The sequence below is a fragment of the Pezoporus occidentalis genome, unplaced genomic scaffold (assembly GCF_034315485.1).
Source record: "Pezoporus occidentalis ecotype Australia unplaced genomic scaffold, CSIRO_AGI_Poc_V1 ctg6, whole genome shotgun sequence".
NCBI classification, from domain to species: domain Eukaryota; kingdom Metazoa; phylum Chordata; class Aves; order Psittaciformes; family Psittacidae; genus Pezoporus; species Pezoporus occidentalis.
Genome location: NW_026915943.1, coordinates 5,873,581 through 5,897,268, shown reverse-complemented (window position 1 = coordinate 5,897,268; position 23,688 = coordinate 5,873,581). Strand labels below are relative to the sequence as shown.

Genomic DNA, 23,688 nt, shown 5'->3' with positions numbered 1-23,688 from the left:
ACACTCAGGAACTGTTCTGTAGAGCAGTAACAGGAAAGTATTTGCAAGTCTGAAATGTTATTTTGCTGGCATGTATGGGCTTGGGACCCACTGCGCTAGGAACTGCATATTCATTGCTAGAGGAACTTCTGAGGATGCTAATCTGTCTGAGTGCAAGGACAGAATAAACTCAAATAAAGCAAGTATTCTTATTCCCATTACAAGGAAAACTGAAGCAAGAAGAGATGAAGAATGAGACTTCCAAACTAGGCAGAGGACCACAGGAACAGCAAGTCTGGAAGGGACCAGCTGAACCACTTGGTTTTGTTCCTTGTTAGCATCTACCAATAACTGTACCCTCTCATCACCCAGTTTTGGCACTGCCCTGTGTTTTCTGCAGCCAAACAGGAATATTTGCTGATGGCTTTTGAAGCTCTGTCTCTTGGTTTGCTCACAGAAGCCCTCAGCTGTAAATCCCATGCATGCCAACTGGACCGTTATCAAAAATAAATCCCTGCAGATGTAAAGTCAAGTATTCACTACTGCTACAAATGCAAGCTACACTTCAGCAGAAAAATACACCTCAACAGCCTGGACTGTGGGCATTTCTCATGCTATGACTCTTTGCCAGCCAGACGGCAATGTACAGGGTATTAGACATCAGGCTAGTGAGAACTGTTGGCTGTTGGACACAATAAAGAGATGCTGCAGGAATGTTGTTCACTCCAGATATTGATGGTGGAAGGTTACTTGCGTGTTTTATGATGGCTGGCCCTTTGTGCCTGCTGTGAAACACACTTGTGTTCAATGTCTGTCACAACTGTCAAAGCAGAATACCCAAAACCTAAACTTTGCTTCCAGGAATCTAACTTTCAACCTTAGTTTGAGACTTGACAGCTTTTGAAGCCAGGAAATTTACACTTCTTGCCCTGTTTCATTAAACAATTATCCACCTGCACTGGTTTTCAGTTTTCTCTATCCATCATTTAACTAAAATCATAGCTATCATCACAGAATGCTCTTTGTTTTCTTCATATCTTCTAATCAGAAGGCACTGTCAGTCAATATTATTATAAAAAGGGCATTTAATTATTTCAAAGATTATATCATACTATATTCCTGTCTAGATTTCACTATGCCCTATGTCTTGTTTGCTACAATCTAAATATTCCTTACGTTGCTAAAATTTGCTCTACTCTGAAACATATCAAACAATTACAAAGTGCAATTTCAAAATGTTTCACTATTTACGTACCCCTTTTGCATCAATTACACCAGGTTTTGCGTTGAATTTCACTGTCTTCAAACGTGCACGCTCCTTTCTTTCAACTCTGGAGAATAGAAAAACACACATTGATTATAGAAGTGTTTTGTACAGCATATTTGACACCTGGTCTCCCAAGACCACTGGTGGCTTATTATGCATAACATTAGCATTTAAAGCAAGTTTTAAAGAGAGAGATGTCAGGTCACTTCCTCCACCCTCCATCATATTTGAGAAGTTGTGGCAGTCCAGTGAAGTTCCCACTGACTGGAAAAGGGGAAACATAACTCCCATTTTGAAAAAGGAAGACCTGGGGAACTACAGGCTAGTCTCATGTCAATGCCTGGCAAGATCATGGAGCAGATCCTTCTGGAATCTATGCTAAGGCACATGGACAATAGGAAGGTGAGTGGTGACAGCCAGCATAGCTTCACAAAGGGCCAACTGTGCTTGACCAAATTGGTGGCCTCCTATTATGGGGCTATGGCATTGGTGGATAAAAGAACAATTGGCATCATCTACCTGGACTTGTGCATTTGACACTGTCCCACATGACATCCTTGTTTCTAAACTAGAGAGACATGGATCTGATGCATGGATCACTCAGTGCATAAGGAATTGGATGGATGGTTGCACTCAAAGAACTGCGGTCAACAGCTCGGTGTCCAAGTAGAGACCGGTTACGAATAGTGTGCCTCAGGGGTCAGTATTAGCACTGGAGCTGTTTAACATCTTTGTTGGTGACTTCGACAGTGGGATCGAGTGCACCCTCAGCACATTTGCCAATGACACCAAGCCGTGTGGTTCAATTGTTACACTGAAGAGAAGGGATGCCATCCAGAGGGACCTTGACAGGCTTGAGAGGTGAGCCAGGGCCAACTTCATGAAGTTCAACAAGGCCCAGTGCAAGGTGCTGCACTTGGGTCTGGGCAATCCAAACTGTTCTATGATTTTATGATTCTGTAAAGCTATTCATGTCCTTACTCATCTTGACTAATACATCAGTGCTGTACAAGTGACATTTACTACCTCTGCAAAATCTTCTTCATAATCTGTCGTCTACTGGCTCGACAAAAAAAAACTGATATAATTGAAACAATAACTCTATTGTGTCCCTGCCCATGGCAGGGGGGTTGGAACTAGATGATCTTAAGGTCCTTTCCAACCCTAACTATTCGATGATTCTATGATTCTATGATTCTATGATTCTATTTGTCTAAGACTAAGAGTTGCTCTAGAAAATCCAAGTTGAATCCCACAAAACTAGCTTTTAAGACCTTGATATTATATTTTTATTAGCCAATAAATACTTAGGAAAAAATGAGGCTTATTATATCCTCCAAACTGGTCCATACATGACCCTTTTTGCAACTTTCACAGATTCACACAAATGACTTCCTACAAATATCTTGACTTCTGAGCCTGGATAGTAAGAATACATGATTTCTGATAATTAGTTTTTAAAATATACCTCTAGTCTATCTAGTGATAATTAACTCATTTCCTTCTATCTGAGTGTGCTTATATATTTTCTACTGAAACACAGTGAATGTTGGTTGCTATAGTTACGGTTTAAATTTAGAATAAATGCATTTCTCTGTAAGCGTGGAATATTCACATGGAAACAGCTCAAATGCGGCTTTCAAATTAAATCTGTGTAATTAAAAACACATGAACAGTCTCAAACTTAAACTAGCAGATGAAGTCCCTTGGTAGCACCAATAAGAAATGAAGACTTCAGGCTGTGTAATTGCCTAAACAGGACTGATGCCTTCTGAGAAAATAGTTAGCTCAAATGAACACAGTATTCTACTTATTAATCTGTATTAACATTTAAACTCATTCCAGTCCTGTCTAACTTCCTAAAACATCTGCTTTTAACTTCATTTCTTATTCACTGAGTAAAGAAATTTGGAAATTAACCCTGAAAAGTGGATCTTACTTATGAATTTTGTCATAATTGCATTAGCAGCCATGGAGGCATTGTGGCTTTCTACAGGCATAGCAGACAGATGCAGAAACATTCTGCATTGCTTTGAGATGTATATAAATAATGTCATTAAATGCCATTAATACTCCAGGCAAACATGCTAACAGGGTTGCCTGCTGAATATTCCAAGTATTTCATAATCTGGTACTGTATTAAGGATAACACAGTGTTGCTTTTATGACTATTTTCCTTACACCTTCCACAATGAACTTGTTCTCAGTTACTTGCAATTTAGCTGAACTGTAAACTTCCAAGCTGAAATTTCATATATCTCAGGGTGACTGCAGTACTTTTACTGCCCAAAGTGTCAATGAAATGGGTTAGCTGTTGGAAAAAGAATGCGATAAAAGAAATGATTATGCTCAGTTTATAATATACCTTTAAAGTCCTTCAGCTCCTGTGCTCTAACGCCTTCATGTCTTGGGTCTTCGTCTTGAAATGCACCAGAGCATTCAAGACCAGCAAACCATTGGGTTACTCTGGTGTCAGAAATACACCACTCTTTTTTGCTGGAGAAGTCAACCCAATATCTGGATGTGTGAAAGGCTTTGGTTTTACATGGGCTGGAGAAGTCTGTTAGAATTTAGCTTGGTTCTCCAAAGGTTTCGTGTTTGTTGAGGTGGTGAGGGTGCAGGACTGCAGTGAACTAGGACGTTCTCATAACATCTCATCTGAGCTACCAGGACACTATTGCCATAGACAGAGCTAAAAAAAGGAACTAAAATGATGCAGGTAAAAAGCACTGAATACCAGTTCTTTTAGCATTATTGATCCAGCTCTTAGAAAATATGTTTTTTTTAAAGGTAAAATTATTCAAGCACTTTTAGAACTTTTTTGAGTCTTTTGGTTTGCAATTGCTATATTTAAGGAAAAATAAATTGACTCCCTTTTTTCCCCATGAAAAAGGGAGTTCAGGCACAAAGGAGCTTTTTTGCAGCAGCTGACATTGCAAATGCCTAAATAGCATACAAGTGTAAATTCCTTACATTGCTTTAGCTGACAGCAAACCTACCAACCCTTGGACAGCATTTTCATCAAACAGCTAAGGAAATTGCTTTTAAGGGAAGAAATGAATTTTTCATTCAACACTGCTACACAAAGTAGGATTATGGGGGTTGTGCAAAAAAGATGAAGTGAGAAAGAAGTATTCATATATGTTACATTCAGGAAGGCCCAGATTAGCAACCCTGACTTGCCTGATTTATGCATTGCTCCCGTGACCCTTTCTAATTGTGTATCTGCTCTATAGAGCTATGTGTAAGGAATGAGGAAAGTACAGACGTTTTCAAAACTACTTCATAGCTCAAGTTCCATTTTCAAAGTACCTGAGGGTCACTCAAACCCAATGAGATTTCAAGACATGTTCAAAGACACCTACACCCAGTATTCGAATGTGTCCTGGGAACTGAAAAGCTCTGAGCCCCATGTGGAGACAGCATCACCTTGCACAACTGATGGAGATCTCACCTCCAGCTTTCCACCTGCTCTCCAAATGTAGCCCTCTGCAGAAACACTGCTTTGTACAGAGAAATGGTCCAAGACCATCTGAGACGGGACAGCTGAATTATACTGTGTGTACTTGTTCTTTCTTGAGGTAGTAGATACCTCATGTCCCCTAAAGCTAAAGAAGTGGAGATGTACATTCAAAATACACCTCAACCTTCAGTTTTTCCTCACTAGCAAGTACAAGACTTCAGTTCTTCAGTACGTCATTGTCTTCCTGCTCGTCTGAGAAACTTATTACTGGGGTGCAACACTCACTGCATTGCAATGTCTGTCTGTTTTTGTGCACATTGCAAACTGGCACTGAGGAGCAAATAAAATGGTTACAGTAGCCTGATTTGCACAGATTTGGCACTGAGGTGTTCTGCAGAATGAAAGTTAATTCCAAAGCCAGCATAAGAAATGTAGTAAGGAGAGTTATCAATGCGATTCAATGTAAACTGGATTCTCAAAAGACCTTGCTATATTTTACATCTTTGTTAACGTGTTTCTTTTTGTCTTGCTTTGCCATTTCCAGGTCATCCACACTCTATTTGCATCGCCTGCCTGTCAAGTGGAAGATAAGTGAAAATATGTATTACTATTTATAGCCCGAATGTGTGGACTCACTCCATAGTTTTTACTGCTTCTGTCTTCTGCACTGCTTTAGCCTTGTTTATGTGAGGTCTCAACTAACCAATAGATTCCTATTCTCCAAATTATTTTTAAGCATTCCTGCAACAGAACATGTATTTTTCAGTAGTAGAGAACACGTTCTTACTCAGCTCTTTACCTTCAGTGACTTGCTTATAGAGAACAGCACAGTACCGGGTCAATATTTAATGAAAAGTGTAGACCTAAAGCCATTAGGAAATGAATTCTTATAAAATTGTAGAACAACCTTATTCTCTTTAAAAGCTAAGGGCTGTTTTGCTTCAGCATAAAAGTTCCCCATCATTGCAAAGGAACAGGAAGAGGCTTATACTTAACACATACGTATAAATTTATTTCCATTTGTTTTTTTTCCAATTAGATTAGTAAGTATAGTCATGTAATTTAATTTAGACAAAGCTTACCTGATTAGGCCATGTTAAAAAGTTTCATCTTCTAAGGATTAAATTCTTAAGGGATGTTTAGAAATGTCATAGTAATTTACAGGAAACCCTTAAAAATCATAGGATAGAATCTCAGACTGCTTTGGGTTGGAAGGGACCTGAAAGATCCCCCTGCCACGGGCAGGGACACCTTCCACTAGAGCAGGTTGCTCCAGGCCCTGTCCAGCCTGGCCTTGAGCACTGCCAGGGATGGGGCAGCCACAGCTTCTCTGGGCACCCTGTGCCAGCACCTCAGCACCCTCACAGGGAAGAGCTTCTGCCTAAGAGCTCATCTCAGTCTCCCCTCTCTCAGTTTAAAGTAATTCTCCTTGTTCTGTCCCTACATGTCCTTGTAAAAATTCCCTCTCCAGGTTTCCTGTAGCCCCTTTAGGCACTGGAGCTGCTCTAAGGTCTCCCCTTAAGGAGCCTTCTCTTGTCCAGTCTTTACCAGCCCAGCTCTCTCAGCCTGGCTCCAGAGAAGAGCTGCTCCAGCCCTCGGAGCATCTTTGTGGCCTCCTCTGGACTCTCACCCACAGGTCCACATCCTTCTTATGCTGGGGGCCCCAGAGCTGGATGCAGGACTGCAGGTGGATTCTCATGAGAGCAGAGAAGAAGGGGAGTATCACCTCCCTAGACCTGCTGGTCATGCTCCTTTAGGTGCAGCCCAGCTTATCATTGTCTTTCCCTGAGCGCACACTGCTGCATTATGTTGAGCTTCTCATTGACCAACACCCTCAAGTCCTTCTCCTCAGGGCTGCTTTCAATCCAGTTTCTGCTCAGCCTGTATTTGTGCATGGGATTGTTCTGACTCAGGTGCAGGACCTTGCACTTGGCCTTATTGAACTTCATGAGGTTCACTCAAGTGCACCTCACAAGCGTGTCAAGGTCCCTGTGGATGGCATCCCTTCCCTCCAGCGTGTTGACTGCACCACACAGCTTGGTGTTGTCAATAAAACTCACTTGAGTGGATAAACGCCTTTCTGCAAAGATGAGCAGAGTAACAAATTTAAGCTGGCTTTTTGCCCACAGGGACTTCTATGCTGGGAAAAACCTCTTGTTCCTTGTCCTTAAATACTTGTGAAACTTGTTTTACTTTCCCCTGCATTGCGCTCTCAAAGGAGAGTGTGGTTACATGTATTTGTGGGGAGAATGTTGTCTGTTTGATATCACACATATCAGGTTGGTACCATCACACACCTTCAGCTGACAATAACAGCTGTCAGAGGTGCATAACATTTTGTAGTCAGAAGTACTTAAACTACCTGAAAAGTGATTTCTTAGAATGATGTCCATGTCCATGAGCCGTTTTGTGTCTGTGCATCTCAAAGACAACAGAAAGATTAGTGTAAGTATTTTGGGTGTTTTAGGACCAAATCCATGTTTGCCACAGTTGGGAAGTAGTAAAAATAGTGCCATTCTAGGGCAATCTGTGTGAAATTGCCACCTAAATAAGTTCTAGACCCACAAACCCAAGTCAAGCAGATAAACATGTCATAGGAAATACAGAAGTTTGACATTAATGTTGTTGTATGGGGCTGGTAATGTAAGAGCTTTTCTGTGTGCAGCCTCCTCAAAGAGAAAGTAGAAAGAACTGGAAGTGTAAAATCAGTGTTGAAACAGATCAATATCTCCTTACTACTGGGTTTGAACATCTGGTTAGGAATTTAATACACTCTAAATTATGCACATTGGTTTCATGCTTGTTGTTTTTCCCTTTGACTAATGTGAGTGCTTCCATGGGGAGGGAATCACACACAGGCTGCTCAGATGGCTGCTGCCTTTTCTGGGAAGCTGAAATGAATTTGCTTATCCAGATAACAGGAAGGACAATGAGGCAAACAAAAGTTCTTTTGGTCCAAATCCCAGCAGGTGTAGATGTTCCAATCTAAACCTATACATCTAAATGAAGAAATATCTAGTGTAAATCTAATTCTGCTGGTTGTTTTAGTATAAAATAGTAAATCTGACAATAGAAGAGCAATTCACATGTGTAATCATAGTGCACAGATAATACCACAGGATGCCTGACACACTGATGCAGGACTGGTAGCTATATTCCCTCACTTTGGAGACCCTGCCAGCATAATAACTGTGGCCCATTCCCACCTTAGACATAGCTTGGATAAATCTTTTTTGGTGGATGTGGAGCAAACAGAAATTTGGCCTGCAATATTCATTCATTAATATTATATAGTAACAACTATTTGGTGACTGTTGAACCACTATTGAAGTGGTTTGCAGCTTCTTATTGCCAAAATCCTACTGTTCCTAACTTCAGTACGGTACAATATCACATCACCTTTGTAGCATTATATTTGGTCACTATGCAACCGGCTACTCAGTCCCATAGCTGAGAACTGTAATCAGACAATAAGTACATATTGACAAATGAATAAAACATTCTTTTCAGATGTAGAAACAGCTGAAATGATATTTTAGCACTTTGGGATACTGAGCATTTAGGTTTCGTTAATCCCCATTGAGTTCATTGGCTCACCAGTTCATGGGATTTGGTGCTTGGACAGATTAGTGAAGAAACACAGGGCCAATCTCATTTCTTTATGCTGCCTCTTTTGGTAACCCTCCTCTACCTGCAGTGCTACCCTCCAAAACTCCCTCTTAAAGCTTGACTTGACAATTTAATCATTAAGACGGCATATGTTAGCAGCAGCACTGAATTCTAATGATAAATGCTTTTAAAGCTCTATGAATCACTAAGAGGTAAAGGTTGGTAATAATGAGTAGCAGTTCCCTTATAAACTATGATTTCTTCTGGTATATCACATATATCATAGAAAAATAGCATGGAGTCTTGACTTAAAAATTTCTCTTATCAGTTCATGCTAAAATGTCACTGTATCAAGGGCTCTCCTGTAAATAGATGGAATAAACCACGCAAAACCAGATACTTGGAAAACAAATACCATTACACAGCACATTAAAGAAGTAGTATAATGTACTTTTAATGGCTTTGTGTGTGTATATATACATATAATTGTACACATATATATACACACACACCCCAAAATAAAATTGAAGCATTCACTGTTTTTCAGAGCTATTCCCTAATAACTTCAGTTATGTACAAGACAACTATAAAATCTCTTCAACCTACAACATCATACGAAGTTGGACTTGCAGGACGAATCACAGCCCAACAAACAGCCACAGGTGATCTTTTCCTCCTGCTATGTCACAAGGCATATTTTACCACTAGATATTACATACACTGTATTACATATAATGCAGAGCCTATAGAAATAGTGCCATATAAACTATGAGAAGATATAGCATCCTGGAGAAAGCAGTTTAAATGAAGATCCCCATGCCATAGTTGCCTGCCTTTGGTCAAATGAATCACAGGGCTACTCTGTCTTAGATCAAGCCTGTCATAGTCAATAACCCACACCTGCAGAGGAAATTACTCTGAATTAGAACATTCCGGCAGTATGATGAGCTTTATTGTCTGTAGCTCAGCCCTGTATGCATTGATTGCTCATCCTCCCCTTGGGTGGTGTAAATGACCACAGAAGGTGCTGGCAAGAGCACATCAGTCTCACTGGCTCTGAGGGATCATCCAGAATCCACAGAAAGGAAATAACACTCACTCTTCAGTGCATTGGGAAAACCAACCTTGTACAACTGAAGCCTCTTACGAAATAACAGCAACCTCCTCACTAACCCCCCAGCTCAGGTGTATCACATCATTATATTAATGCAGACAGAAAATCAGATGCCATTGACTTTTCCAGACCTCTCAGATTCACTAGTGAAGAATCAGGATGACAAAGTGCAGCAGATGATAACTATACCTGCACCTTTTCAGATTCAGGACTCTTATTTTTAGATGCTAGCCAACCTATTCTCATTTTGCCTCTTCTCTCTTTCCCCCTTTCCCTCTTTTCTTTCCTTAAGCCACACGTTTTTCCTATGCTGTACTGCATGTCTGACCTTGACTAGAGAGGCTCCATCTTTTGTCTTTGAAAACATCACTGTGCAGGCAACTCAAGAAGCTTTAGGCACTTACATCTTCTCTGCCTTACAGAAGATACAACTCTACATATTAATCAGTTGCTTTGCTTTGCCCTTTTCTCCCTGTAGTTGTTTCATTATGTATGACATCTTTTTGTATCTCTCCTAGTATGCACTACACTGCGTGAGCTTTGTGCACGTACATCCCTTGGTAGTAACTGAATAGACTTCCTTCTTTTGCCATGTGTGATCCAATCATGTCATTACAACAGTATTTATTGTAGCAATTAATAGCAGGCAAGTATTCATTTTTCAATATCTAGAGAATAAATCTGCTTAATGGGCACACTTTTCCCCATCTTAAAAGTTATAATGTAGTGTTTATTTCTCTCTATTATAAAACTCCAAAGTTACTTTTTGTTGAAAATCCTGGTGTGGTTGCTGTTCAAACCTGGTCACGATTAGATGATCTTTCAGTTTACTTTTACATGATGTAAAACAAGGAGTACCATAACCTCTATTAGCACCTGAGCCAACTTTCTTGAGCTGCAGGTGCTCTATAGGGTATCAAACATCCCATTTCCTCACTATAAAAAACAGGCACAATCATATTTATCTTAATGCTAAAGCTGAGATAGCTGGGAATAGAAAGTTTACATGCAGTATGGGAGCGCTGCTGCGAAAGAGAAATGTAATGTGGTTTGGCAGATTTCATTTTCTTCCTACCCGCTCAGTTCTTGACCTTTCTATAGCCACTATCCACAGAGGCAGAAAGTAATACTGATTTGTGTTGTAGTTCTGATGCTATCTGAGACTTGTGGCCAATTTTACAAAAGCATCCAGACAAGAGTAAACAATCCAAACAATGAGAGAGATTCAGATGCCTGTTCTCTTTCTGTCAGCCAGCATCAATCTGTCACAGCTAAACAAAGATTCAGATTTCGCTTGGAGAGTGGATGGAAGTTCCTTCATTGGCACTAGATGAAAAAAATACTGTGATATTTATTATCCATCAGTTTCCAGGCAGGCAGAGATTAAATTAACAGATTTTGAAGCCAAAGATGACCACTATATTATTTAGTGTCATTTTCTTCTACATCACACAGGCTGAGAAGAAAGACATACACCCTTGATTTGAAAATATCAAGACATTCATTACGTCTCTCAGCAGTTTGATGCAACGGTTAATCACTCTGACATTAAACCATGTGCTCTACTTCAAATTCAGAGCTCATTTCCAGACTTGGGTTCTGGTTATTCCTTTTTCTGCCAAAGCTCTTTAGTAGATGGTGTGCTCTCTCACCTTCCTCCCCTTTTCTTTGTGAAGTTACTAATCCTCTATAACTGAGTCCCCTTTTGGGTTTATTTTGAGCAAAGTTAAACAGTCGGAGCTCTTTAAATTTCACAGTAAAAATCATCTCTTCCAACTTTTGAAATAAACTGTGGGAATTTCCTCTACTTTCCCCATTTTTTCTGTAGGTCTTTGGAATAAAATGGAATGTCACCATGGCCAAGGATGTAGGAAGAAAGAGGCAGCACTCACCTCCTCTTGCTGGGTATAACTCCCATCTCCTCGCTGTCTCCCTCCAGGGTGACCCTCCTTGCCTGCCACCATTCATCGTCCGAGGCATTGATGACATGAAGGATGTCTCCATACTTAAAGCTGAGTCCTTGGCTTGGGAGGCCACTGTCTTTGCTCTTGTCATAGTCAAACATGGCTCTGTGGAAGGAAACAAAGATATGAAGACAGGTGATGACATCAGCCTTGGGAACATTTACTTCTGAACAATTTGTCCTATTTTCTGTTACAGCTAACCCTTGCTCCTTTCCAAAGGGAAAGACCTTGCTTGGAGGAAAAACTTCACTGTGAAGATAATCTTCACGGAACACTGTTTTCTTTAAGAGAAGCTGAATCATAAAGTATGTTATTTATTGTTTCACTTCATGAAGAACAATTGCCATATCAGAGGATCTAGTAAATAAACCCAGAATTGAGAAGCCCCTCTTGTCACCTTGCCAACAGCAGTTTGTGGCTGTTGAATGTGTCCTTTCCTCACACTCGCTTGTGCTCAGACAGACAGATGCTTTAGAAGGACTTAACACAAGGGACCAAAACAGTGCTCAGGGTAATGCATTTCTTCAGGTGAATGGATGCACCTATATGAGCATCTAGTTCAGACCAGAAGTGAGCTTTCAAAGGGAATCTATTGATTATTCCTACTCCAGTGCTTTGGTTCATGTCCTGGAGCTGTGTTAGGTTGCACACATTGGATTTGTGAAATCCAAAACTAAACTGAGAGATACCCTGACCAGAGTAATGCTAGTCTGACACAGACCCCTCCAAATGAACTTGGGGTGCACACAGCACCATTCTGTCACTGTCCCTCTGTACTGCAGCACCTACTCACAGTATCACAGTATCACAGTATGCTAGAGATTGGAAGGGACCTCGAAAGATCATCTAGTCCAATCCCCCTGCCGGAGCAGGAACACCTAGATAATGTTACACAGGAATGTGTCCAGGCGGGCTCCAATCCAGGGGAGGAGACTCCACAACCTCCCTGGGCAGCCTGTTCCAGTGTTCCATCACCCTCACCGAGAAGAAGTTTCTTGTTTAAGGGGTGTTCACACAGCCCATCATTGTTTGCCACTGTCCCTCCATCTGTACTGCAGCACCTACTCAAGCAGCCCTAGGTCTTTTCTTTGATATTGAAGATATTTTCCACCAGTTTGAAGTGGACTTCTACCTTTGGTCTGCCTGTACAAAAAAAAATCCCATGTTTAGGGCATGTATATTAATATAGAATGCATATATATACATTTAGGGACTCCATAAGCACAAATTGAGGGCTAGCTTTAAGTTACCTGGCTATCAGACTGTGGCTAGGCATATTTTAGCATGATCTTACTGCCTCAGTATTCAACCCAGGTCCTGGGAAGGATCTTCAGCCTGTCCTGAGCTCTGTATTACCAAGTACAGTGATACTAGTTCTCAGCCTTGCCCAGTCCTATGCATGGCACCTACACAAGCAGACTTCAAGGTAGACGTATTCCAGTTTCTCAAGGGAAGCCCCTGCACATGAATCCCAGCAGGGCTGTACATCAGTACAGGTTGCTCATTGGAGCTACCTAGCTGAAAATCCAGATCTTGGTTTCTTATGGGGAAAAATATTTTTCCCAAGTAAAATATTGTTTAAAGAAGATGCCTATCAAGAACTGATGCTTATTTCCTATAGGAAAAAATAATATGATTATAAACCTGACTACAGAACTGTTAGATCAGTAAGGTCCCAAGGGGTGTATAATAATTCCTGCTCTTTTATTGTCAGAAATAAATTCATGGCAATCTCTTCACCGATAAACACTTCTGTGAGAAGGATTTGATATAATTAATTGTTGTGCATTTTAGTGCAATTGCAGACAGTGATTATGGCAGCTTTATGGGTAGATTTAAAACACTCAAGGTTACCGCTTATAATGAGAGAACTTGAAAAATTACCAGAGTTGTAACTGCACAACCAAAACTATTTCAAAGCTCTTGGAAGCACTCAGTCTGCAAGAAAGGTTTGGTTTAGGAGGAGGAGGAAGAATGCTGTTTGGAATATGTCTTCTCTTAAAGAGTTTACAGTCATGTGCTAATGCTTTCAGAAAAGCCAAGATAATTCCCCTCTCTGAGGATGAAGACTGCTGAATTTTACATAATCCATGGGATCAGATATGCTTGTGCCTTTCTTTTGTAAATGTTCTTGGACTGCATGTAACCTTTGAAGAAATTAAAGATTTAGCCATGGAAATCCTTTAAAAACTTCGCGATATCTTAGTAAGTTACATTCATTAAGGATTCTTATCAGGAGCATTTCATCTGTTGCCTTCTCAAATAAGGCATTCTGTGAGGACATATGATGAAGCAGCATACAAATCCAGGAGCAGCTGAGTGTCATCAGTCACCTCTTCCCTACCAATTAATGACACTTGGTCTCTGGAGAAATGGCAATGCACATGCAAACAGGCATTCAACATGTCACCCTGCTGGTATTGTCCTTATCCGCATGCAATGGGCTTAGTTTTACCACTCTACGGACAGCCATTGTCTTAACATTTCACTGAATACTGAAAAACACTGAATTGTGTTCCTTGCCATGGAAGCCTATCAACATCTCAAACCCCTAACCACACAGCAGGCAACCACGCAGAATACTGGGCAGGTGTAATCCAATCATAAATAATTAAATAACTTCAAACAAATGACAATATCTTCTGTTGCAGAGAATATTCAAGGTTGCCATATCCCAAAAGTAAAACAGATGCTAAACTGGAAATGCTCTGTGTTTGACAAATTTTAAGATGAATGAGGTGTTTCAAAAGCTAAGTACTAGAAAGAAAGGGCAGTGTTCTTTGTCCTTGAACAGACATTTGTGCCTCAGAGCCCATGTATTAACTTAAAATCACTGACTGCTATCATGCTAGCTGATGTTAACCATGAATGCAGATGGCACTGACTTATTTTGATTGGAACAGTCATGTGCAATGCTAATTAAAATGAGATTATAGATCTCAGACAGGAGAAATCTTGAGCACAATTTTCTTTGAGTGAAAGATTTTGTGGCTGCAAGCTCTACAGATGTTGATTACTCTATTAGTAAATTAAAATTACATGCAAGCTGACTTCAGTGCTCTTTCCTAAACATTTCAAATTGAGAGCCAGGTTTAAGTTGATAACATAGCATTATTTAACCTTACAACTTTGATAACATTTCTGTCTCTGTAAAGCGTACTTTTGCAAGCTGGCAGTTGGCTCAGCTATAAAACAGATGGAGACCTTCACTCTAGGCACCATTGAATGCATGTTGAAGTATTGACTATGACTACCTTGGGCAATAGAGAGACCTAGGCAAGCTCATACTTACCTCCTCCTTTCAGTGCTCAGGCTGTAAGTATGAATTTGATATCTACATGTCCAATTGCAAGTTCTATTTAAGAGGCAGACATGCCATTTCTAATTTTCTACCTGATGAACAGCACTCAGTTCTGTTTGCCCTCAGCCTTGCAGATGTATATAAAAATAACACATCTGCATCTGCTGAGTGTCAGCTGAAGTGATAGAAAATGAACATATCCAAACCTCTCATTTGGCAAAGGAAATGGGAAGGGCAGACAGAAAAAGATGCATGTTTTGCTTTGTGCTTTCCTGGATTTGGATGATGACAGCCCAGTTTTACAGGAGACCACAGTATATTCCTAAAGCAGGGAAACTTTCATAAGAGTCAAGTTCAGCTCTCAGCAGTCCATTTGGTCTATGCTAGCTTCTTTAAGCAGGTAACATCCTAAGGTATATTAGATACCTTAGGTTCTGAAATGTCATGGGGAATATGGAGTATGGAACTCTGTCTGGGGACAGGTGAGCAGTCCACAGAGAGTTTGTGGGTCAGGGTTAAAGGGAGAGACCTCACCTGGAGCATTGTGTGCAGTTCTGGTGTCCTCAACATAAGAAGGACATGGAACTGTTGGAACAAGTCCAGAGAAGGGCCACGAGGATGATCAGGGGACTGGAGCACCTCCCGTATGAAGACAGGCTGAGGAAGTTGGGGCTGTTCAGCCTGGAGAAGAGAAGGCTGCGTGGAGACCTCATAGCAGCCTTCCAGTATCTGAAGGGGGCCTATAGGGATGCTGGGGATGGACTCTTCACTAGGGACTGTAGTGGCAGGACAAGGGGTAACGGGTTAAAACTTAAACAGGGGAAGTTTAGATTGGATATAAGGAAGAAATTCTTTCCTGTTAGGGTGGTGAGGCACTGGAATGGGTTGCCCAGGGAGGTTGTGAATGCTCCATCCCTGGCAGTGTTCAAGGCCAGGTTGGATGAGGCCTTGGATGATATGATTTAGCGTAAGGTGTCCCTGTCCATGGCAGGGGGGTTGGAACTGGATGATCTTAAGGTCCTTTCCAACCCTAATGATTCTATGATTCTATGATTCTAATATCAGAGAAAAGGCTAAAATGCAGTAGCATCTTTGCAGAATGTGTTGAGGAGAGAATATAAGAAGCCCAGTCCAGCAAAAGACCCATCCTCAGACAGAGCACCCATCACCCTTCTCTGAGATATGAGCACCATATTTTCCTTTCAGTTGAAGAAATACGAGCACGATCAGGACCTGACTGCTGTAACTCTCCAGACAAGTGCTCTTCCCAAATGATATGTCCAAAAAAGACCCAGCAAAGAAGTATTACTTAAACCATCCAAAGGATTTAACCCATGCCACCATGCTTCTTTGTGAAGAGTTAGAGGTTACCTCCACAGAACACAAGCACACATAGGGCAGATACTGGAGAGACTGCTCAACAGAGCTAAATAACTTTCTGAACGTCCAAACATGACTGCATGTTTTCATATGGCTGAGTCTGCTTATTCATAGGTTGCTCAGGCAGTACTTCAAGTCACTGAGGCCTAACTCAGTTTTAGTGTCTTTTACTGCAATTTTGAAGAATAATAACCTCAATAATCTTACAGCTTTCTAATGCCACTTATCTGACAGGCTTGGATACTAACAGCTTCTCTACAACTGATAAAAGCAGATTTTAAAGGGCAGATCTCTTCTTTTATATCCCCAGTTAGCTGTTTACATCTGCTGTTCAGCCCTTTTTTTTGATCCTATAGTACAGAACCAAGAGCTCTACAAGGCTTTCTCTATGGCTGTAAGGGCTTTTTTTTCCACTCAGCTGATTAAGGCCACATTTGAGCTGGGACAGTCAAATTCTGATAACAAAGGAAATCAGTTTCAATTGTTTAACTTTCATTTTAGAGCTCTCACCAATGTGGTCGTGACACCAACACTGGGAAAATTCCCATTTGGTACCATCTAGACAGTGCATTTCACAAGCAGCAGCCTGGTTTACAAAGGATAGATGACACTACATTACCACTACTACATTTGAGGTTACAAGTGTAGTAAGCCCAGTGAGTACTCTGAGATAAAACTCTGAAATAGGGGACAGAGCTTGCTACGAGCTAGTTAAATAGGTGTGGTGAAATCATGGTTTGGCCATCTTAGTTCCCTAATTAGAAAAACAGCAATAGGAGTGGGGTGATTATCAAAGTGCATGCACCAAATTTCCATTAACACCTTTAACTTCTTTTCCCCTCATTTCTCAGTTTTTTTTTTTATGAGTTTGGGAAAAACTGTTTAATATCTACAATATTTTGAAAGTGAAAAGTGTGATTCAAGTGCTAAGCATCGCTGCTGCCTCTTTGGTGAAAACCTTGAAAAGCTTGTAGAAAATTAAGAAACACACCTCTGAGAAGTGAAGCAGAAGATGCAAATATTTAGAATAAGCTGGATATCAGAAATATTTATGCTTATGTGAGTCTTGCTACCCTGATATTATTCCAGACTTGAGAAGCGATCATTGCACTAAGCTAATCCCAGCAGAAATTTCGACAGAACCTAATAGGTTTTGATTTTGTGCTTGGGTGCTGCTTAATTATTTTTCAGGAGCCCACATCATTGTAAAACATGAGACCAGCATTTCACAACACTATCAAAACCCATTGCTCAAAAATTGTTTGAAATGAAAACACTGCCATTGCCGAGCTGTAATAGAATCATAGAAACATAGAATTATAGAATAGTTAGGGTTGGAAAGGACCTTAAGATCACAGAATCCCAAGGGTTGGAAGGGACCTCAAAAGATCATCTATTTTGAACCCTCCTGCCATGGGCAGGGACACCTCACACTAAACCATCTCACCCAAGGCTTTGTTCAACCTGGCCTTGAACACTGCCAGGGATGGAGCATTCACAACCTCCCTGGGCAACCCATTCCAGTGCCTCACCACCCTAACAGGAAAGAACTTCCTCCGTATAGCCAATCTAAACTTCCCCTGTTTAAGTTTTAACCCGTTACCCCTTGTCCTGTCACTACAGTTGCTAATGAAGAGTCCTTCCCCAGCATCCCTATAGGCCCCCTTCAGATACATGCCAAACATGCAGTGAGGCATCTACATGTCAGTGAAGACCAGTTCAATGGGGGCATTATTTTTTTCTTCCACTTAGCATAAATACTTCAGCAGTTGAGATACGTCCAAAAGCTGTTGCATTGCACAATAAATTTCTATTTCTAATGACAGCTATTCTTGCAGCTAGAGTAATAAATATTTAACATAGGAGAAAATATATTTGCTTTAAGGAAATTGAAAATCAATTCATTGTGCAATCCCATATATTGTGGTCTATTGGCACCCACCGTGCCTGTATTGTTACAAGCATTTTACATATGAAAAAGGTACAGAAAGACTAAGTGATCTTGCTAAGCCTTTAGCAGAAAAGTGAATTTAACAGAGAAACTTAGCTTCTTCAGCTAATTCTGTAAACACTCTTTGTAAGTTAGTAGTTTTCATGATCTTCCTGACAAGGGATATTAATGCATTTATAGCACAGCAATATATTTTGCTGAATGCCTCTGTATACTCAGTGCAAAACCCCAAAATCTTCAACTCCCATACCACTGTCACTATGGCTAGTCATCTCAATTTGTTACGGTTCAGGTACTGTGTGGCAGCTTTATTTGCATCTCTGAAATTACTTTCCTCTTCTTCTGGCACAGATGGGAGTTTGCACATAAATTTACAGACCGCTCTTTGCCATTCACTTGATTATGAAATGACAACAACGCAAGAGACATTTTCAGCTTCTGTAAATAGTCCTAACTCTTCTGCAATCTGCCAGCCTATCTGCATTCACACCACTTAAGCATATTACTCTTTTCCCTGAAAATTTCCTTAGCAGAGATTCTCAGACCTCAGGTTTTATCGCATCATCCTAACAGACAGACACTTTATTCACCTTCTCTCAACATCCGTCCTACCCGCTGCACTAGGAATCCAGTGCACAGGGGTTTAATTTGCCTGGTTTTAGACAGTAATTCAGCATCATAGTCAGAATCAGACCCCAAGTTCCATAGCTGTCTTTTCTGCACCCTCTGTAATAGATGTATTTCCACCCACTTTCAGGCTCAGCTTGCAGAAAACATTAGAAGAAAATGAAAGAAGCCCTGGTGTAATTGATTGCTATAGCTACAACAGAGAGCATAGCAGCCATTGCAACACAATTACGATGCTATTAAAAGGGTCAAATTTTCACATAGTGGCATGTCAGTAAAATCGTTCAACTTCTGCTCCCAGCTTTGTTTCCACCTGGAGAAGATGAACAGGTAAATCATATGTAAATCCTGTATTGTAGGGCATACAAAAATGGTGCTTTCTCCTCCTGAGCTCTGAGGTGCTGCTTGCTATGACTGGAGGCTGCCAGAACAGCTACTGTGCTAAGGAACAATTCTGTGGTACACTGTCACCTCCACTGAAAGAGTGGGATGGGACTGTTTTGAAGAACAGCTTTTATTAGGAATGTCCTACAACAAAGTGGTTTCAACAAAATGTTTGTCTTAGTACATACAACTCAAAGATGCTGCTTTCGCCTTGCCTTTCTTTTCATTTCTTTCTTTTTCTTTCTGTTCTTTTTCCTTTCTTGTTTTTTTCCTATCTTAATGATGTTGTAGCTTTTCATGAAGCTGATCCCCTCAACCTTAGTTACTGCGTTTGTGCTGAGATGGACAGTGTTAGCAGCTCCTGTGTTATCAAATGCAGTCATGCCGGGGCACTGCAACATGGATGTGGTATTCCTTTTGGAAGTTAGCACAGGTCAGAGATCATTCCCAGCAATGCAACAGTTTGGATGCAACTCCCTTTTATGGTGGACAGGAGGATATAAAGGAAGGGATATGGTTGTTGCAGTGGGCCACAGATGATGCTCCCAGGCATGTGTAGTTTAGCATAGCTGGTAGAACTAAGGTAGAACCTGAGGGAACAGAACTGCCCCTAAGGCACGTGCAGTACACCAAATCCCACTGCACATTTGCACCCAAGCTTTTTCCATTTTCTTTACTTCATTCAGCAATTTCTCCATTCAGTCCAAGTCATTCCTCATCATTTTGCTCCTAGTGGGAATTTGGCAGGGAGTTACACCATGGCCTTCAATTAAAAAAGGATTTGAGACAGCAGTATTAGTTCCAGAAACATTTCACAAAGAGGGGGAGAGGTTTTCTTTATGGTGTTCACAGCAGGAAAGAGGACTGGCATTTGTCCTCAGGGAATATTCTGTTCATTTTGCAGATCTGACTATGACCCTTAATGTCAGCTCCTATGAGCCGGTGTTTACGTTGTTGATGGGCATTTCTGGGCCTTTAGCAAGTGCTCTTGTTCTCTGCAGGAAATGAGTTATTTTGTACTGAAAAAGCAAAGGCAATGTTTTGAGAAGTATCGATCAGTATGTTCCAGTTTCGTGGTCTTGCTATGCAACAGCATGCAAGGTCCTATGTTAAAGGCAAAATCTCTCACAGCCCACAGTGGGGAAGGACTGATGGCTGTATTCTTTCAGCTGTGGACACGGTCAGAACTCATTTTACTCCAAAGTTTGCCTGGCTTTAAAGGCTTCCAGCAGGAACTGAAAGGTGGCTTGAGATGACAAAGCTTTTTCCCATCTCTTGTGTTGGCACACGGGGAATTAATTTCAGGGTGCACCCACTTTTTGTTTCTTTAGCATTTTACAGGGCATAAAAAGGCCAAGTAGAATTCGCCTTCTGCTTGCAAGCATCTGAGAAGAGTATTAAACTGTGAGCATGTGCCTGAACCCTTTCCATAATTTATAGACTCAGTAAATCTGCCTGCTGGTTTCATCTAAGTATAGGAGCTTTTTAATACATCTGTGTTGTACTCAATGTATTTCAGATTTGCATATTTGAGCTTTGCTTTAAAACTGGGAGACCACCTTAGGGCAGAAGACTGTACATTTAGTCTTATGTATTTTAACAAACTGGAGAAGATCTGCAGCAACTTCTCATTTCTGGAGTGATTTACACTGATTTTTTGTGTGAAATTTCACAATAAACCCGCAAACTTGTGAGTGAGATTTGAATTTCACAACACACTGTAAAACTTGGATCAGGTTTGTTCTAAGGTGTTTTGTTCATTCGTCGTCTTCTTAGGTTTATTTCTTTTTCTCCCATTCAGACTAAGTGAAGCTGCTGCTTGACTGCATCTCTGGTTTCTGTCTGAGGAATCTGTGCAGTTCCTCAGTACAGATTCCTGTGTTGTGACATTTAGCATTATCCACACCCAGAAAGGAAATTTGACTGGATGTCAAATCAGGGATACTTTAAACAAATGGGTAATTCACCTGAAATTGCAACCTATGGGTTGCATAGTTTGACACAGGAGCCAAAATGTAATTCAGTGATTCTTAAAGAAATAGTAACTTATTTGCTGTCTAAGAATATTCATTTAGGAATTTTGCCCTGAGGGAAAATAAAAATGAAATTAAATTAATTCAAACAATAAAAATAAAATAAAAAATAAAATAAAAAAATAAAGTAAAATAAGCAAAAGGAAATATTTATTTCAAAGACAATGAAACTTAAAGGGAACATTGTGACTGTGTAGCACAGCCTGTGGCCACCCCCTCCTTCCCTTCTCCAAAATGCATGCTACCTCTAATACATAATACATTATAAAAAAGCGCTGAATTGATGTTTTTTAAGTCATTGGTCTACAGTAGTTCTAAACATTGCAGCAGCTCTCAAGCTAGTTGTTTTTCATGTGGGTAGTTGTTTCAAATACCCTGTAGTTTGCAATTGCTTTATCTTAGACCTAATCATGACCCATATCCCTTAGCAGCTTTGAAAATTACATCATGGCCAGGCTGCCCACAGAATTCATTGCGCTTCCACTGGGTTATAAACAAAAGGAATTTTTCAGCACACCAAAGAACCCTACTGATAACATAATTATTACTACCAGCCAGATATATGATGGCTTCTTTGTGTTTTTGGACAAGGATATTAGACATCTGGAGAATTAAAGTAAGAGAAAGCCTTCCTATGGAAAAATGAACCACATTTATCATTTGTATAATTTGAACACAATGTTGACAAAAAGAGTGGTAAGAGATGGACTGAGCATAATGCCTCTATGAAAAACACTCCACCAGCCAAAATGGCAGCAAAATGGAGTATTAATACTTCTTTCTTTTTTTTGTCCGCTTCAGAAATCAACATGCAAGGCTGGAGCATTTTCAGTCAGAATATCCTTACTTCTGTTGCAAGAGGTGTAAGAGGTGGGGAAGTCTACAGTCCTTGCTAGCATGGAGGTGCTCTTTTGTTCATATAATAATAAATCTCTTTATACATTCTAACCTTTAGAAATAGTTTCTGAAAAGAAAATTGTTCTCTGGCTATTGAGAAAGTGTAGACAGGCAAAACTAGGAGTATTAAACGAGGCAGAACGATGGCTGTTCTACCTTTGATGAGTGAGAGCATTTTGGGAGAGTTGAGATACTTGTTTGCAATAGCTCTTTCTTAGTAATGGTTTCTGCTTGGCCTTGAATGTTGTCCTTTGCCAATGAAAGAGTCAGAAGTCAGGTTGCCATTGTTACTGTGTCAGCAGACGGGGTTCTGCTGCAATAATGAGGTGTCGCATGCACGCAGGAACTACACCATGGAAAAACACTGAAACTCATTATAGAAATTAATTCTCCTGCCTTATGTGGAGAAATGTAATAACTCCATAAACTCTGCTGGATGCAACTGTTTGAGAAATCATAAACACCTTTTGTCTCTAGGGCAAAACTTGAGGAGCTCATTAAGAGTTTACTCAATCAGTGGGAGGCTGCTGATAAAGTGAGTCCTTTGTGTTATAACACAGGCTTCAACTGGAAGAAATGCAATTAATTCTTGAGCTTGACTTAGTTCTTCTTTTAAAGAAGGGTGATTTTGCAAAAATCCAAATGCTATCAAAGTCTAAAGCTGTACTTTTATTGTACAAAGGTCAAGTGACTCTACATAACCTCTGGTTCATGAGGCCAAACATGAAATCTCTAAAGGCTTCAGATTTACGTGGTGGAACTCTATAGAAATCAATACATATGGAACAGTGCCAATGGCCGGAGCTAAACTCAGCTGAAATCTTCTAAACTCTAATGTGAATAACAGAGAAAGTTTGACTGGAAGAGCAGCTATGAGAAGAGATATACTATTCGGGCAACCAGTCCTGTGAATTCCTTGAGCTATTTTGTGTCAAACCTTACCTACCATAAAGAGGCGTATTCCACTGAGGTATATTCTATGATTGGGTTGGTTGTTTTCTTAGTAGATGATGTTTTACATATACTTCATCTTCTGAAGCCAAATCAGTACTTCAGAAGCTCAGTTTTCATTACTGTCCCATTCTCATAGAGGAAAGCTTGAAAATAAGATGCTAGAATATGCAAAAGCAGAAACAAACATAAAGGGCAAATAAAAATAATGGTCTTTGGTGATTATTTCTTCTTCTTAATGGTTAGATTCAGTGGTTTCACTATGGGTGTGGTGTCAGTCCGCATTAGAAACAGACTTTGAAGAAAAACGTGATAATCAACCACTGTTACCAAAATAACATCAGTAATGTGTATTTGTAGCCCATCATTCCCTTCATTGCATTATCCACACCCTCCTTCCCTGGGAGCCCTGGCTGTCACATGCTCAAAAGCAGGATTAAGGGTAACATCAGAAGTTCCTGCATCCCATTTTTAGAGGTAAATTAAGCACATCTGAGCCTAGGTTTTGTTGACTTTCAATGAAGATTAGACTCTGAACTGCTAAGTCGCTTTGAAAACGTTACCCTAAGCAGCTTTACGATTGACAGAATTTGCCTTAAGCTTCTCTGAGGCTGACAAGAGGATGGTCTGGTGCAGTAACACAAGCACTTTATTCCATGCCCCTGAATTGTGCTAGGACTTCGGATAAGCCTTTTTTTTTCTGCTACCCTGAACGAAGCTCAGAGTTTTGATGATGTTGTCCATAATGACACTTCCTCAGTCTGTGTC

At 40.4% G+C, this 23,688-nt stretch overlaps 1 protein-coding gene across 37 annotated transcripts in view; it reads right to left on the bottom strand.

Moving 5' to 3' along the window:
* DLG2 (discs large MAGUK scaffold protein 2) overlaps positions 1-23,688 on the bottom strand; it is a 1,003,655-nt gene that overhangs the window by 44,529 nt on the left and 935,438 nt on the right. For all 37 annotated transcript variants that reach the window (XM_062639108.1, XM_062639096.1, XM_062639094.1 and 34 more), the window contains 2 exons: positions 11,325-11,501; positions 1,235-1,310 (listed from right to left, as the gene is read on the bottom strand). In XM_062639108.1, coding sequence (XP_062495092.1) covers positions 1,235-1,310; positions 11,325-11,501 — 253 coding nt within the window. The remainder of the gene's footprint in view (positions 1-1,234; positions 1,311-11,324; positions 11,502-23,688) is intronic.